Source organism: Vigna angularis, chromosome 6, assembly GCF_016808095.1.
Source record: "Vigna angularis cultivar LongXiaoDou No.4 chromosome 6, ASM1680809v1, whole genome shotgun sequence".
Classification (NCBI taxonomy): Eukaryota; Viridiplantae; Streptophyta; class Magnoliopsida; order Fabales; family Fabaceae; genus Vigna; species Vigna angularis.
In genome coordinates, this window is record NC_068975.1 from 37,575,996 (window position 1) to 37,593,984 (window position 17,989).

Below are 17,989 nucleotides of genomic sequence, written 5' to 3' on the forward strand. Positions count from 1 at the left end.
TTCCTTTCAAAGTTTTTGTAATATATGAACTGGAAGTGCTTAACAGAAGTGATTCTGGGAGAATTATGCAAAGAAACTGTATATACAGGAATGAGATTGAAGCAGAAAAAAAATAAATAAACACGCTTCCCTTGAAACATCTAATTTACAAAGAAGAATTAAACCAAAAATAACTCTCAGGGGGTCTGAGGGAAAACTTTTTCCTCCAAGAATTTGAGGAAACGTTGATCATACATTTTGGGTTCAACTACTGATACTGTCATAGGGTCAAATTGGAGCGATTTGTATGAATGCTCAATTTTCTTTTTCAGATTATAGCTCTGCAATATATCAATTATGCCCATGTAGAGGACAACATCGTATACCTCAAAAAGCTCTACTTCTTTTGCCACCTTATCCTCCTCAATTTTCCTATTAGCTTGAGCTGGCATGTTTACTCCAAGCTGCACCCTCAACCTGAGTAACAAAATGGAAAAAATTAACAGTTGTTTGTCATAACAGTTGTTAGTTATTGGTCTCATTGATTAGTTGAAATATATCATAAGTGATTTTCTACTTCTAGTTTGGAAAGTATTTATGTTGAATATTAGAATCTGAATTACTAAGATGGAAGAAAATCCATGTAAAGGTGCAGGCTAAGATTCCCTTGAAATTTCAACAAGACAATAATCAAACAAACAACATCGTTAGAATAGATTTTAATATAGAAAATTCTGATACCATGTTAAGAAGTGATAAGCTTAACTTAAGTCCACAAAACTAGTTTATAAGATAAGATTTACATCTACTTGTATATTTATTATAAATTTGTTTTATTTCTGGTCGATATTTTCTAACAGAAACTATACCTTGCAGTACCGGGCAATAAAAGATCAACTTCATTATCACCCATTGAGTATGCCCTCAATGTATTTCCTCTAATGTGAGGTCCAGGAGCTGTGTTGACTATGCTTGGTTCATGAGAAACTAATACCAAGCCTTTGGGGAGAATCAAGTGTTCCTCTTCTTTCAGTACATAGTGGCACAAAATTATACACATAAGATGTCAGTTTACTAAGATTTATATACCAAAACATAGAGGAATTCATATACACTAGTGAAGGTACTTACCATCTCCGGAAGGTAAATTCTGCATTGATTCATGATGTTCTACGAAGGCCTTCATATTTTCTGGAGCCCGGAAATGTAACCCCAACAGAAGGCTGTAATCAATTATATGCTGTGACTCCAAGAACTTGCAATCTAGGGAAATTTGCCTTCACCAGAAAACGAAATTCTGGTTATGATAGAAAGTGAATTTGTGCCAAGTATGCAGTCAGTGAGATGTTGAATGCAATCGTCAACTTGTGATGATACATTTTTCATGACATATAAACCATTACACCCAGCTAAAATTGATAAGTAACTAAGTACACCAACACATGCCATGATCCATGTTAGCATTTTGATTTTCAGAGTGTACAGGTTATTGATATGTACACACAAAGTAGAATTAATTAGTAGTTATTCAACATGAATTGAAATTCTACCAGCAATAGTTTTTCCAATGACATTAAGCAGAAGATTTACTGAAAAAAGTGGCATCTTTTGACAAATCTTTCATGATAAATTTTATGACAACTTACTGATTACAATGTGAAAGATAACAGTTTACCAATTTTATCAGAAAATATTCATCAGTTATACAAACAAAAGCTTTGCACATTTGTCACTAACAGTAACTGATTTTTAGGAGCAACTTACTTGAGTAGGGATTCTCGCAGTTTTTTATCCATATGAAATTCATATTTTAGATCAAGATCTTTCAATGTTGTGTTGCAGTTGATTTTATCATTGTCTGTATGTCTTCCTTGTGAAGACCCTTTCAGATCATAACGACGGTGGATTTGTAGTTCTGTGCAAAACACATTCCCCATGACCACAAAACGGACCTGCTAAACAAAATAAGGAAATATATATCTATTCAATTTGAAAGAAGAGAAAAGAAGTTCAAGATAGGTAATAGGTGATACCTTTTTGCCACCTCTTAGTGTTATTCTATGGAGCCCGAAGAATTTTGTTATAAGAGTATTCTCATTATCTCCTACATGACGATAATATTTAGGAAGCATCCTAAGCAGAACCTGCACCAAAAGAAACATATGCATATAAACATGTCTGACATCCTTCTTAATCAAAAAAATTGTTTTGTTATTGTTTTACAACAATAGAACCTGAACTCAATTACATAAGAGATTGACATCACTTTCTACCAAAAACCTTAAAGTAATGATTTAATGGATGTTCATCCTTATACTGTGTTTAACTTTCTCATTTCTATCTAACGTGAGACTTAGACTCATACTTATAAATTTAACATTAACCAGAAAAATAAAGTTTAGGGACAACAAACCTTTAGTTCTGATTTATTCACAGTCTTAATCACAAACCTATCGTCTTTAGAGAGATAGAAGATGCTGCCACTTTTTCCAGGAGAAGATAAGTCCCTTAGACCACTGTCTCCGCAGATGGACATCATGTAGTCTGCAGCATCTAACTTGAACATCTCTCTCAAATTCCTGGAAATTTAGGCTAGTGAAATTATGCCAAGAACGAAGAAAAGACCAAAATATATGTAAAGCTACATACTAGAGGGAGCATGAATTACTACATACTACCCTTCATTCCTACAGGTAGAATGCTTTGAGATCATATAATTTTCTCATAAAATCAATCAAATTGTAGCCATATGCAAAGGAGTCAAATGTATAGTGCACTCTGCTGATTTCGAAGTTATGGAAGCATGGTGTAGATAATAAAGTTAATAGATACCTGAACACCATAGGGCAATAATCTTTCCAGTAAAAGTTTATCGAACAATGTGGTGGAGTAAGCTTTGAACCAGCCCGTGGAAAGTACATCCTTATTCTAGCTCGATCCCCAAAATCAGATGATCGAACTTCGCGTGCAGGCACTGGTGTAATTTTTCCAACAGTATACCTGTGCATTTTGACAATGCAATTCAACAAAAAACACCATATGGCACACAATAAGGTACTTCAAAATATGGTATCGACAACTTTTAATGTTAACATAGCTACCAAATTGTCCAAAATTAATGCAAAAGGGGTCACTATAAACGTCTGATTAGTTATTTTACCTGATGCCAAGCTGCAAATTCAGCTTAAGATAATAGCTTCTCCGGCCTTGAAAAATGTCCAAACATGAACTCTTGTTTACTTGCTTCACACTAAACTTATTTTGCTGTTTTCTGTTGCGTGATGACTCAGAGCACTCACTGATTCTCTCCATAATCAGAACACCTTGTGCGTACTCCCTTTCATAAACCAAAGTGCTTCTAACGGATGCCTCAGATTGATCTTCATCGAAGTCATTGGATAATGAAAGGGAAGAATCCTGACATACACAGTCTTGAGCAGAATGATCATTACGGATCAAACTTATTTTCAATGAGGAAGTCCTATGAGATATTTGACGGAAACTCTTGAATCTACTAATGACAGCAATGTTTGCAGAAAGGCTGCGCTTAACTCTAGCTTTTGGAGCCTCATGTTTTTGTATATTCAGCAAGAAACCATTATCATCACTATCTTGAGGGCTATGCAATATCCTTAGGGATGGTTTTTTACTACCTGCTGGATAGAACACTCCTTTTCCATCCTTTAATCCTTTATTCCATGTCCCTATATAAAGACCTCCATCTCCAAAATTATAAACTCCCGATCCATGCATAACCCCATTTGACCAGAAACCATCAAAAGTATCTCCATTAACCCATTTCATAACTCCTCGACCATGTATTGTCCCATTTTTCCAATTCCCAACATATATATTTCCATTTTTCCATGTATACCTTCCACTACCTTCAAGAACTCCTTCTTTCCATAAACCCTCATACATATCTGAATTGGCATACTTCTTTAGTCCAATCCCATGCTGAGCATTCATCTTCCATCCCCCTCTATAACTGCACCCTGCAGATGTTGAAAGTGTTCCATAACCATGTAGGTAGCCTCCACATATTTCACCCTCGTACTGTGCTCCTGTTGACCACACAACCAGTCCTTTTCCTGTCATTTTCTCACCTTCCCAATCACCCTCGTACACTGTTCCATCTGACCATGTGTACTTTCCCTTCTCATGGGGCAGTATTCCCTTTATCATACCCATGTACACATCCCCATTTGAAAAGGACTTCTCATCAAATCTACAATTTCCAAGAAACAGTGAAATCATTCCACATGCTAAAATTAAAGTCCAAAATTAGAAACAGAACACAGGATGAATGCAGCAGAGAATTGAGTTTTCATGAACTTCACCTTCCATTGTGCTCCATGAATTGCACTGTGTTTCTCTGTTCTAGATCAGTATTAGGATGAGAATAAGATGTACCATTTTTTTACATAAAGGTTAAGCATGCTGCTCTGTGACAAGGAAATTCATCTGCTTTCACTAGTCTCGAAACTTTATTGATGACGAACTCTGGGACATGCACAAACATCATAAATGAGTCTCAGTAGGAGAGAAGTACAATTTCATATATTAGTTCAGATTCTGAGTTTTCTTTTCAACCGCTTTTACAGAAAGTCTCTTTAGAGAGAAATATTACATAATCATGGTTTTTTATTGTCTCATATCTTTAGATTCGGATCCTCCAGAGATTTAAAATGACTGCTAGATGGTGCAGTACAGGTGTACATCTAATTCTTTATATTGGTGAACTACTAAACCAAACCTCAATCTCAAGTTCTCCCACAACTAGTTTTTTCTTTCTCTACTTTTTTTTCCTTTTTATACATTGGTGACACTTTAATTTGAACCTGTGAACTTGCACAACACAATTTCAGCAGCTAGGTTGATAGTATAAATGGCACTTTAAAATCTTAAAACATAGAATAATGTAACCTATAGCTTTTCCTATCTCCAATGGATTAATCAGCAGATGATATACTTATTTGTAAATTAGAATGAATATCAGAGTAACCCCATATATGAATAAACCACTGCTAAAGAAGAAATTGAATATAATAATCAAACCCAGTCCAGAAAACTAAATCAGAAGTTAAAAAAGTCAAGTTTCAATACAGAAAGAGAGAATGTAGAATTAAAGTAACCCCACTTGCACTTACCATCTGCACAAAAATAGATAAACTAATATTGAACCAGATATGCCAACTGGGCTAATTAGTTCAATAATCCAATAACAGTTCGCTGATTGATCTGATGAGATGAACACATAACAATGAAACAACAAGTTGAATTGAACAGTAAACAAACTGCAATAATTCATTAATTCATTACAAGAATAGTAACCACCGAACTGACCTTGGAATGATCACAGAAGATCGATATTATCAATCCAAAAGTCTTCCCAAGAATCAAAACCTCTGCAAAACAAAAACTAAAACCTCTGCAAAACAAAATGCTTCTACAAGAGCTCCCAGATCCTTGTCAGATATGCTTCTATCCATTCTAAAGCCGACAACCACCCTGCCATATTAAAAAGTTAATGAAATAAAGCTTCAGGATTTCTCATATTTCACCTAGCTAGATTCTCTTTGGAAGAGATTTTGGCTGTCGGGTTACTTTATTCAAACGATCACCTTAGTTTATTGAAGCAGTTAAATTTAATTAGTAAAGTTTCAGATATTTAGCGTAAACTTCAACAGTATATATGAACAGTACCCCTTGTATTTGTACCAGTTGTTATAGCGTCAGTGAGCAACCTGAAATGGAGACACCTCAACCATCACACATTCTCTGTCTTTTATAATCATCTTGTCTCCTTGCAATGTCTTATTCTTATTTTCGTCCTTTCCTAAATAAGTTATTAGTTGTCACTAATCACTTTCAAATGTAAACCCACTTCCCTTCAAAGTTTAAATTCGCTTTTCTTTTCAATAAAGTTAAATTCATAAAATAAAATCCCATGCAATGCAAAACCTATTTGTGTCTAATCTTATATGCGACATCACGAAAGGGACAAAAGGCCACTGCAGAACCTGATTCTTCTCTGTGGGCTACAACATGCGTCCTTGCTTTATCATATTCCTTTTATATTACCCAAACGATACTTATATCTACCTAACCTAACCACTATTGTATTAACTTAATCCCTTTTCATGCATATGTTTGAACTAGACTTTTAAATCTAACTTTGTACTTGGAACAAGATATTATTGAATGATTCCATAAGAGTAAAATGATATCTTTCCAAACACAAATTTTAACTTATATTTTAATATTATAATGGTATGTTAAGAAATAAACTTTAAATTTAACATAAAAAATTAGTTTATAAAATATGATTTTCACTCATATATATATATATATATATATATATATATATATATATATATATATATAAAATAAAAAATAAAAAATTTATTAAAATATATTTTACTTTTTTAAAGTTATTTATGGTTTGTGTTCATTTCACTTTTGTCATATTTCTTTTGCTTCTAAAACAACAAAAGTTAAATACAAAATCATTTACGATTTATGGTCTTATTTATCACCTCTCATATGTTTAATTTCTCTTATTTTAATTCTTTGTATTTTACAACTATAATAGAAAAATAATTTTCTGTAATAAAGATTATCAAAAGAAGATTGCAAAATAAATTTAAAATTGAATTTCTTAAAAACAACATCGATAGTTACATTCAAAATGAAATAAATGAAAATTTTAGTTTTAATTTAATCAATAATTAAAAAAACGAAAGACAATCTTTTAAAATACACAGATTTATTTTATAGTTATAGTTAATGCACTATTTTTTAATCAACAATTATTAAATATAATTTTTTATTATATTATTTCAATTCTATATTATTGGTCAAGATTTCTCATAGCTATCACACAACTTAACTTCTTAAATATTACATCTTTGTAAAAAGTTAAATGTATAATTTGTGATATGTCGACTTTAGAAAATAATGTTGCACATATGATGGCATGACGGCACACGTCTATTGATAGAGAAAAAAAAACATCTGCTTTAATAATTGAGGCTTTGTTTTCTGTGTTTGCAAACTTGGAATATTAATCTACTATACAAGAAAAATTTCTAGGAAGTGTAATTATTATGTTAGCCATTGTCTTCATTAATTAAATATGGATTTCTTAATTTAGTAGTATAGAAAAAAGTCTTCATCAATCCTTTATGTTATTTTTGGACATCCTTAAAAAAGTGATATTCAGTAATAACTTAGTCTATAAAATTATTATAAAGTTTCATTTACGTTTACTTATATATTATAATATTATTTTTGACTTCTTTAGTCTATGTGCAAACAATATATTACAGGGATGAATAACTCTTTATTTGGAGTTTCATCCAGAAGACAAACTTGATAGTTTTTCCCTGTGAAAATTAAACATAAACATTTGCATTTATTGATCTTCATCTTTCTAAATCTTCCATTGCGATGCCTTCTTGGTGTTCCAAACTATATCTGATTCAGATTCAACACTGTCAGCCTTGTGTTGTTGTTGAATATTTAGGTTCCTAACTTCATCTTGTGCTTTATCTGATTTGTTCAGAGATGAAAAGACAAGTGGCTTGATTCCCACTAAGTCAGGATCGGGTGAAAACTTATATGGTAACTTGCTCGGCTGCATCTTTCTAAAAGTAATAGAAATTCTGTAAAAGACAAATGTTTTAGAATATGATACAGTAATACAGGAGAAAGGAATTTTGAGTAAATTTGACTGATTAAAAGAACCTTTTTGATGACACAGATGGAATACAGTGCTTAGCAATGTCAGCCCCATTGCCATTCAAAACGAACACTGACCTACAGGATCAAAATGGCCATTAGTTTGCCCAAAGAATGATAAATACATAGTTTGTTGTATCGTAAAGACCGTCCGGTCAACGTATTACAAAGAGCGATCAATCAATTCTCTAAAACCTCCAAGATAACATAGACCGATTAGTTACCAATTTCGTTAATCGAACGGTCCACCCTTCATATTAAAGATCACAAACCCAACATGATTAACAAGGTAAAGCATATTTACGAGACATTAAGAGACATTGAGTCGTAGTTAGATCAACTCTAACTAAAAGTTCCCTTCAAAATTTATAAATAGACGTAAGGTAAAAAGGTAAGTGATGACATTTATTGGACATTTAATGTTTAACTATGATAACTGATCGATATAACTAAAATTGACTTGAGCGTCGGAGTGTTTTTCATGTACTCATCCGCTTAGTTCAAATTTTAAAGAAGAAACAATAAACTACTGTAAGAAGAACAACAAGTTGAACAACAAGTTGAACAACAAGTTGAACGGAGTGAAGAACAAAGTGTGAAGGAGTAGTTCTCCACCCTATTATCCGAAACACTTGTAAAAATAATCAAACAACCACAGTATTAAGTCAGAAACACAAAGCTAGAAGGAAAAATAGAGAGCGTGATCAAAAGTTCATTCATATATCAGATTGGAAGTGAAGAGGAGAGAATGGAAGCTTACCCAACAGGCAAAGAAATGGATGTAGGACCTGCAAACTCTCCGGCAGAAACAACTTGCAAGTTTGAACCAAATAATATTTTGCACTCGCTCAAGAATGACACGGTGTAGAATGGCCTCACAAAATCATGATGGTCGATGTGAGGAGGAATGCAATCGCCTTCTTCATATATATTCACAATGCAACTATCTGGAATGCATGAGGAAGGAACTATATTCCATCTAACCATCCTCTTTATAATGTGCTTGAACACAGGTGGTATTGGATCAACTTCTTCATCTCTCATTATACCAGGAGGGTTGCCACTTTTGTTCTGTAGTGTTTTACAAAAGTAAATAAGCAAAAAGTGTCAAATAAGAATGAGAAAAGGAGCAAATTATGTCCTACCACTGCATAATTGTAACAGCAGCCAAATTGTATTGTCACACGTCCCTTACCACGCATCCACTTTCTTGGTTCTGAATATGTTCGATCTGTACACGAGAAAGATCAGTACATGTAAGATACAAAACCTAGACACTTTTCACCAGTGTAGAGATATTTTTTTGATACAAATACAAGTGGTTCAAGTAAACTTTGAGGTATGTTAAATGTAGTATCTACTCCCACAAACAGATTGCTATATGCTAACCAAGAGGCAATATCTTTGCCATACCTTGAACTGAACATGGTTAAAGAGATTTTAGAGTGTACAGTTATTGAATATATACTACATGAATTCTGAATCAAGTTAGTTTGAATCTATGTTGAAGTCATACAAAAAATGGTTTATGTACTACTCAGGTTAAACCAGTCAGATGAGAATCACCTTTAAGTTTCCCTTGTTGACCCCTCCATTGCAATCTGTATATCCACTCAACGATTTTCCTCTGCTCCAGCTCATTGAAAACTTCAGTGTGAAGTTCAAGCCCCTGGAGCACATTTATGTGTCTCCTATTTATCCTTTCAACAAAGGTAAAGTCCTTTCTGCAAACCAGAGAATACCTGATTCGCTCTTTTCTTTCATCAGATAACCCATTTTTAAAAGAAGAACCTTCACAAATCCCATCATTTAACAAAATCTCAAAATCAGATTGCTTGCAGCCCACCAAATTCCCAGGTGAAGAACAACCAAAAACGCGTTTCTCGTCATCCTTTGAAGTAGCAGAATCACGCCTCTGTGAACAGTTATTCGGACTATCCCATTGTTTATCATTTCTTTTACTCAAAGACTCTGAATTTGAAACATTGAAAGGCATTTCCACAACATGGTCACCAGAAGACTCAAAGCCTTCTTCCGAAGAGCAAGTTTCATCCAACTTTCCTACGAGCATAGATAACCCATTACCATAGACACCCATTAGCCAATATAAGCATATGTGTCATATCCATTAGTAATATATTACAAAAAAAATCAACACAAAAACTGAAATTGAATTGAAAGTCCAGAAGCAAAAGCAAGTAACTTGTTTTGGCATGTTTATAAAAACAAAAGTAGCTAACAAGAAGTAAAATTAAAGAGCATGAAGTGTTTGATACTTTTGCGTAGTGTTGTGATCCGAGAATGGAGAAGGGTCTGACAGTGGAAACAGAAGCCATGAGAAAAGAGATCCAAAATGTCCTCTTTCTTCAAAGATCTGAGAAACTCCATGAATACGGCATAGCATGACTTACACTGACTTCTGTTTTGATCCTTTCTTTGTGATGAATGAAGTGGTTACCAAGTCAAGTCTACGGAGAGAGAATATAAAATTCTATCATTGAAAGGGAAACAAACAAATGTTATAAATATGGAAAATGTTTGTTTAAACCACTTGAGAACATCATTAAAAAAAATTAACATTATAAAAAAAGTGTGTATAAAAATTTGTTGATGTTAAAATAATAATCTTATAAATATATGTGTTGAATATCTTTTTTCTTTTTTAGATTATGATAAAATACATTTTATTTACAAATTAAATTATAAAATATTTATATAAAAGCAAAACATTTTCTATTTTTTATGTGATAAAAAGAATGGATTGTAATATAATTTTTATATGTTGTTTATTTCATAAAGTAAGGATAAAATATTTTATAATTTAATTTAAAAATAAAGTATCATTTTTTATAATAATTTAAAGTTTAAATATAATTTAAGTATAATAAAAAAATAAGTATATATCAATAAATGAAGATAACCTAACATTACATAGTATAACATTTAATCTCAAATGAATTAATTTAAATTTAAATATGTACTATACCTTGTAATAGACCGTTGTCGAACAAACTAATTAGGAAAGGTAAATATCATTAATGATCAATTAATACGTTTAATGATCATATTAAATGTGAATATACGCTATTTATGAGTGATTGACAGATTATATTGCCCAAAAATATATTACACTAATGGTTAATCAATGGACTTGGTCACAAGTCCTATAAATATACAATTGGTATCCAGATACAGATATTCTTCTCTATCCTAATAAAATATAGACTTCTTTATGAAACATATCTGACTTGACTGTCGGAGTATCAACAACCCATTGGAGGGGATCGCGTTCTCGGAGAAGATTGAAGATCAAAAGAGAACAAAGTAAGGAAGGACGATCAACCATCGGATCAATTCAACTGAAACATTTTGATAACACATTTTTTAGATTTATAGTTGGAAAATTGAAATGGCACATTTTGGTCTGTATTCTTTTATTAATATTTTTTTTGTTTATTAGAGAATGAAATGTTTATATTTTGAATTTAATAATTATGCATTCTTTACTTGAGGATAAAGAAAAGTTCCTTTGTCATCAAGCAACAGATGTTTACATTTTGAGGGGAAAAAAATTATAGAATGAAAACATTTTTTTCTTCTTGTTTAAATTGTAAGTGTCATCATACTGAAAATTTGATTAATTTGTACTGAATCAAATAAAACCCCTACAATGAAAAAAAAAATCATAACATCAAATATACATTAATATTAGGATATATTTTAGGTGTTAATTAGTACCTATAATGTGGATTATTTGATTATTTTTAATTTAAAAGAATGTAAAAAGTATAAAAAACAATAATTTAAGAAGTTTTAATGAAGTATAAATTTAATTTATGAAAAACATATAATCGATTTATATTTTTTGAATTATTTTTTTAGAATATTTGATATTATTTAAATATAAAAACTAATGTTTAATTACTTTTAAATTATCTGTACAAAATTTGAGTTAACTATTTTTTCTAAAAACAGTGTGTGATAAAAAAATTACGTATCGAAACAAGTCAGAAAAATTATTATTTTTATCTTTTACAATTATATATTTTATTCCATGTAATTTAATTATTTTATTAATAGTCAATATCTAACAAAATAACCGATCCTAATAAATTAATTGAAAGTTAATTTTCTTTAATGAAATAAAAATATTACACCACTAATACAAAATATTTGTTTGATAATACTGTACAACAGTAATAAAAAATTTAGTTGAAAAATACATAATGAAACATTTTAAATTAATTTTAATGACACACCGGCAAATTATGTACATTGTAATATATATATATATATATATATATATATATATATATATATATATATATATATATATATATATATATATATATATAAGTACTCATTGAACATTTTATTAGATCTAATTTAAAGATATTGAGATATACTAATCTTAATATAGATCTTAATCCTATGGAAAGTTGAAAATTTTAAATTTTGACGTTCATTCAAATAGTGATTTTAACTAACTAAAACATATAGGAGTTGTTGAAAAGATTAGAGTATGTCTTATTTTATATTGTTACTTAAATTATCTTTTTTATTTGTAATGAGAAATAAAAATTTTATTTTATTTATCATAAGATAAAAACGTCACAACATCTAAATTCTTAATATTTTTAAAATTATAGTAAAATTTAAATTTTATTAATTGTTTGAACTTGATTAATGGGTAATGTTATTAAACACGTATTTAGTTTTTAAATAATATTTGTATTTATTAAAATAAAATTTAACAATTTATATTTTTTAAAATTTAAATTTTATTGTCATTTTTTCAAGTTAACATTATTTTTTATGTTTAATAAAAATATTGGATAACTAATAAATATTTGATAGTTAACAAAAAAATAAATATATATTTAATTACTTTATTTAATATCAGAGTTTTAATAAAAATTGAAAAGTTTACAATACTTTTTTTCTTATTATGTTTAAAACAAAATATATTAATATTTATTATGTTAAATTAACTATTTATCTTTTTCTATATCTAACACCATTTAAAACAAAATTGATAAATGATAATAACTAACAATGACATAAATCACTGTACAACCATTACAAATACAAACATAAAAGAAAGATTAGATTTATTTGATCACTCAAATGAGTAAGTATACCTTGAATACATGTACACATACAGTTCATTTAGTCATTGATTTAGAGATGTCACTTTTTTAAGGGGAGATATATTATTTTCAAAGATTGGAATCTACTTTAAATCTAACTATTCATGGACTGTTTTTTATCATCATGAAAATATGTTATTTTGAAATTAGAAAAAAAAAATACAAAGAATTTAAAAAATTTACGAGAAAAACTTTTATTTCTTTATCCATATCTTAAGAACGTAGGAAAGTTTACAGGATAGATTAAGTAAGATCTGAGAAAACTTATTAATCATGTATAAAAATGAATATTGAGTTATTGGTATTTAAATTCATATATTTTTCTAACCCAAAACTAATGAATTTATAATTTTTTTTATATAATAGTTGAGTTGTGATAAATAACATATCTACACCGTAAAACAAAAAATGAAAAACAACAAAGGTATAAATTTAAAACAAAGGAAACGATCAATGAACAACTCAATTGAAAACCAGGGCATGTTGTTCACGCCACTTTAAACCTCTCCGACAAGTGCTGATAATACTGCTTTTCCTGTTCCAGAAATAAAAATAAATCAATGAAAATTTCTATTAACTAATTTATCCACCAGGCATCATATTTCATGCATATGAAAATAGAGGAATAAGACGTACCCTGTTAGACACAGACGGCGAGATTTTACTTAGTGCCATCTCAAAATGAATACTCTTGACAGTTTTATCTTTCTCATCCCAAGCAGCCATTGCCGCTTCACTCATCTGTATAGCCAATACAATCAGTATCTCCCAAACTAATTCCCCTCTTTTCCTATAATCCTAACTATAAGTTTGTCCCAACAATAGTCAAACAAACATACATACATACACAATATACAACAATGATGTGAGCATTAAAGAAGCGACATCAATAAAGAGCATAGACAAACCAATTTACGAAGATCAGCGCCACTTAGGTTTTCACAAACTTCCATTCTGGCAATTGCACTCAAATCCACAGTGGCATCAATTGTCATAGTCCTTGCAAGAGCTTTCAATATCAAAACTCGCTCATCAAGGCCAGGTAGAGGAACATAAAGAAGTTTACCAAATCTACCCGGCCGTAAGAGAGCACGATCCATCATCTCAGGCCTGCAAAAATGAGAATATGACGTGATGGGTAATGAAATAACTATTTTCAGAACAGATGAACAAAGTGTACCTATTTGTAGCACCAATCACAAAAACACCGTGTCTATGCTCTCCACCATCCAACTCGATAAGCAACTGCAAATTCATATAACTGTCATGTTTCCATCTTGTTATCAGTTAAAATGACTATACTTTTCTCATTACAAAAGACTACTAATCATTTGACCTGGTTCAACAGTCGCTCAGTAACCCAACCACCCTCTTTACCACGTTCTTTTGTCAATGAATCAATCTGAAAATGGCATAAAAATAAACTTTAGCACTCGTAGGTATATGCTATACAACAAGTTGTTTGCTCCTTCGAAGACCAAGGAAATTAATAATGGAAACAAACTTAACCTAACTAGTCTGCTTAAGCCCCAATCACAATAATAATATGTGAAAGAGTGAAAGACAAATACTTAACCATGAATAAGAAACAAAACAAAAACATAAGATACATACTTCATATTATTTTTTTATTTAGTTCACTATTCAAAATCAAATTGGCATGTCATGATAAAATAACTACTAAAAAGATAACCAGTCACAAACCTCGTCAAAGAAAATTATACATGGTGCACATGACCTTGCACGGCTAAACAATGTTCGAACGGCAAGCTCACTTTCCCCAACATATTTATTTAAAAGTTGGGCACCCTATAATTACACCAAAGCAATTAAAGCAATTTAATCATTTATAAAAAATGCATATTCAAAACAAGACAACCAAAATTAATAAGAAACAGGGAGTATTTAAACAGACCTCAATATGGATAAAACTAGCCCCTGCCTCACCGGCAACAGCTTTGGCAATCAATGTTTTACCACAACCAGGAGGTCCATAAAGCAAAAATCCAGTCTCGAGATTAATCCCAAGTGCCTAAAATAAAAGAATACATGACAGAGCAATGAGTGATATACAATTATGCCAAGACAAAAGTCAAAGTTTTAGCCCAAAGAGAAATTAAGAAATAAAATATACAGTAACCCAATTATAGATTCACTGTATACTTATATACATAGACAATGAAGTGCATCCAAGACCGATATATATTAGTGTAATACCCACTATATGTTATTCCATACATCCTATCCCATTGCAACGCCCTAACATGCAAAATATATAATTATAATTCTGAGCAATCACCCGCCTTTTTGTATAGAATAAAATTATAAAACATGATAACCTATTCCATCACAAATTCTGTTCAAACGCAAAGGGAAGGGAAGGGAGTGACCATAATAAAGAAATATTAAACAATCTATCCAGAACACAAAATTTCATTTAATATGAGAACCCAACGCCTAATACCCCAATCTCATACTTCCAATGTAGTCCTCAAGTCCCAGGTCATGCAATTGAATCCTAACATTAGAGCTACTCAAAACCATTGCAATATTAAAAGAGAAATAAGAGAAATGGAAAGGAAATAAAATTCAACTGAAGATGCAATTGCAATTTTAAAAAAGGGCCGTAATGTGTTTACCTCATAATCTTCAGGATATTTTATACGCCTTACAATATATCGTTCAAACTCCTTTCTTAAATGATCAAGCCCCCCAACGTCTTCCCATTTTACCTTAGGAATGCTAGCAAATCCTTCTCTTCTTAATGAAGGTTGTACCTTTTTTAATGCTTGCTGCATGAATGTCCAGGTAAATAAATTATTAACGAGATGAAGTACTTGACAATTAGGATATTCTTACAAATAATAATAATAGGTAGACAAGGACAAAAATCAAAGCACCTCAAAATCGGAGATTTTGATGAAGGCAAACTCATCTAATTCTTCCGTGGACAAAGGTTCCCTCCGCCATTCTTCAATATGCTCGCTCATGAGTTCAGGTATTTCATGTCTCCTTTGGTCAATTATTCTCTTCGTTCTTTCGTTAATTATTCTCTTCGTTGCCCATCGAAGAGCCTTATCAACTAGAGTTACCAAATCAGCACCAACAAATCCTGATGTAAACTTGGCTATTTCATGTAGATCAAATAAACCATCAAATCTAAAATTAGAAGTAAGAATAGATAGAATCTCCTTCCTGGCGGATTCATCAGGTTCACAAATGCTAATTTCACGATCAAATCGTCTTCTTAAGGCAGGGTCAAGAGAATCAGGCCTATTTGTAGCTCCTATTACAATAACATTATCAGCAGTTGATTGATCCATGCAAGTGCTTAATTGCATCACCATTCGTTTTTCCATTTCCCGCTGCAAATTCTCTCTTTTAGAACCAATTGCATCAATCTCATCAATAAAGACTATAGAAGGTGCAGTTCTGTAAGCTTTAGCAAAAAATTCCCTAATATTTTCTTCAGATGCACCTAACCACGCAAAAAACCCATATTCACTTTATCTTAACTAACTCAAACGTGAGAATTAGCATAATTAACTATAATATGCAGAAACAGAATGTATGGGATATTGTTAATTCTTTGATACTGTTTATCACAATATTTTATAAAATTTCACTTCTCTGGCAATGTAAGTAAGCACTATTCCAGAGAATTAATGCATTAAAGTAAAGAAATTACAAGCAAGAGAAGTTATATATAATGAAGGATAGTAAAAAAAATGCAACTGAACTATTGAACTGTCCAGAACACGAAGTTAATATCCAAAGAAGTAAATGTTAATACCTGATACCCCAGAGACTAGTTCAGTAGCTGAAATCCGATAGTAAGGAAGACCTGACTCATTAGCTATAGCATGAGCAAGTGTGGTCTTCCCACATCCAGGTGGACCCTGCAATAAAATGCCAACTGCCTTTGGCTTCCCTCCTAATTTTCTAAGAATTTCACCATGAACCAAAGGTACAATCAACTCTTCTCTTAGTTCCTCCAAAACTTCTTTCATCCCACCAAAATCCTTAAATCTAGGCCAATCTTTCTTCCCCTCACCGTTTGAAACCGAAACCGAAAGCAGAGATGGGTCTCCCACCTCATTCAGAACCGTGGCTTTACTTATATTACCCATCTCCGTGCCTTTACTTAAATTACCCATCTCTATTTCAATGTTCTTTTCTTCCGTTGCTGCTGCCGCCACCTTCTTTGGCGTATATGACATCCTTAGCATTTCCTTCATCAAATCAAACTGAGGCTCCAACTTCTCACCGTAAATTGCGTCCTCCGACACCGATTCCTCATCATTACTCTCCTCGTCATTACTCTCCGAAGAACTCTGCACCCTCCTTCGCACGTGTAAAGCTTCCATTTTCTTCAGCCTTTCTTCACCTTCGTCAATATTCTTCTTACGCTTTCGAGACGCGCGTTGGGACTCTATGTTGCCGTCGTCGGAATACTTAGGCGTGGGAGTGTGATTCAGCTTCTCCATGGAATGAATAGCTTCCTGAACAAACCGAATTAGGGTTTGTTGTTTGGTTCTGTGGTAATCGGGATAAGTTGAACGGAGATGGTTGGCGATTTCTTCGGCAGTGGAGTATTTGGACGTGCAGATCTCAATACGGCGACGGAGAGATTTTTCAAAAAACCTTCCTCCACCTTTTCTTCCCATTTTCCCCCCAGTGTTCGAAACCGAAACTGGAAGCTCTGCTTTCTCGTAAACCCTAACCAAAATCACACAAATTTCTCACAATCCCTAATCAATCATTATATCATCAAGATATTATATAATTAATCGTTATATTATAATATTTCAAGTTTATTAGATAATAAATTATTATATTATAAGATATTAATTATAAACATTATAAAAATATTTCGTAATATTTTAAATATATAACAAAATCTCATAATAAATTATTATATATATAAAATATTAATCATAAATATTTTGTGTTTCATAATATATTAAAATATATACATTATAAAAAAAATTGTTTTCTAATTAGACATTTATCTTTAATATCAAAATAAAAATTTAAGTAAAATTTTAATTCTTAACAAGATAATTATAGTTATGTTATAATCATTATATGTTGAAATTAAAATTATGTTGTATACT

At 31.4% G+C, this 17,989-nt stretch overlaps 3 protein-coding genes across 7 annotated transcripts; all 3 read right to left on the reverse strand.

Moving 5' to 3' along the window:
* On the reverse strand, positions 1 to 5,769 carry LOC108343441 (phosphatidylinositol 4-phosphate 5-kinase 7). 5 transcript variants are annotated; one of them, XM_017581732.2, is made up of 11 exons: positions 5,686 to 5,769; positions 5,326 to 5,490; positions 4,320 to 4,482; positions 3,140 to 4,207; positions 2,812 to 2,979; positions 2,393 to 2,558; positions 2,013 to 2,123; positions 1,744 to 1,934; positions 1,111 to 1,256; positions 849 to 1,005; positions 1 to 456 (listed from the first exon to the last, which is right to left on the reverse strand). In XM_017581732.2, exons 3-11 carry the CDS (start codon positions 4,334 to 4,336, stop codon positions 177 to 179), a joined length of 2,304 nt encoding a protein of 767 aa, XP_017437221.1. In that variant the 5' UTR covers positions 4,337 to 4,482; positions 5,326 to 5,490; positions 5,686 to 5,769; the 3' UTR covers positions 1 to 176. The 5 variants fall into 5 exon arrangements, with proteins under 5 accessions (XP_017437221.1, XP_017437220.1, XP_017437223.1 ...); XM_017581731.2 differs by lacking the exon at positions 5,686 to 5,769 and adding an exon at positions 5,130 to 5,220 and having other exon boundaries at positions 5,326 to 5,647; XM_017581734.2 differs by lacking the exon at positions 5,686 to 5,769 and having other exon boundaries at positions 849 to 1,002; positions 5,326 to 5,648.
* A 1,458-nt stretch (positions 5,770 to 7,227) lies between these two features.
* On the reverse strand, positions 7,228 to 10,198 carry LOC108342171 (RNA demethylase ALKBH9B). The gene is made up of 6 exons (XM_017579891.2): positions 9,999 to 10,198; positions 9,289 to 9,783; positions 8,868 to 8,953; positions 8,483 to 8,793; positions 7,729 to 7,800; positions 7,228 to 7,646 (listed from the first exon to the last, which is right to left on the reverse strand). The coding sequence occupies exons 1-6, from the start codon at positions 10,108 to 10,110 to the stop codon at positions 7,415 to 7,417; spliced, it is 1,308 nt and encodes a 435-aa protein (XP_017435380.1). The 5' UTR covers positions 10,111 to 10,198; the 3' UTR covers positions 7,228 to 7,414.
* A 2,992-nt stretch (positions 10,199 to 13,190) lies between these two features.
* On the reverse strand, positions 13,191 to 17,625 carry LOC108343459 (cell division control protein 48 homolog C). The gene is made up of 10 exons (XM_017581764.2): positions 16,666 to 17,625; positions 15,773 to 16,350; positions 15,512 to 15,664; positions 14,788 to 14,904; positions 14,577 to 14,681; positions 14,209 to 14,274; positions 14,053 to 14,117; positions 13,781 to 13,982; positions 13,509 to 13,613; positions 13,191 to 13,407 (listed from the first exon to the last, which is right to left on the reverse strand). Exons 1-10 carry the CDS (start codon positions 17,537 to 17,539, stop codon positions 13,360 to 13,362), a joined length of 2,313 nt encoding a protein of 770 aa, XP_017437253.1. The 5' UTR covers positions 17,540 to 17,625; the 3' UTR covers positions 13,191 to 13,359.
* Positions 17,626 to 17,989: the final 364 nt, after the last annotated feature.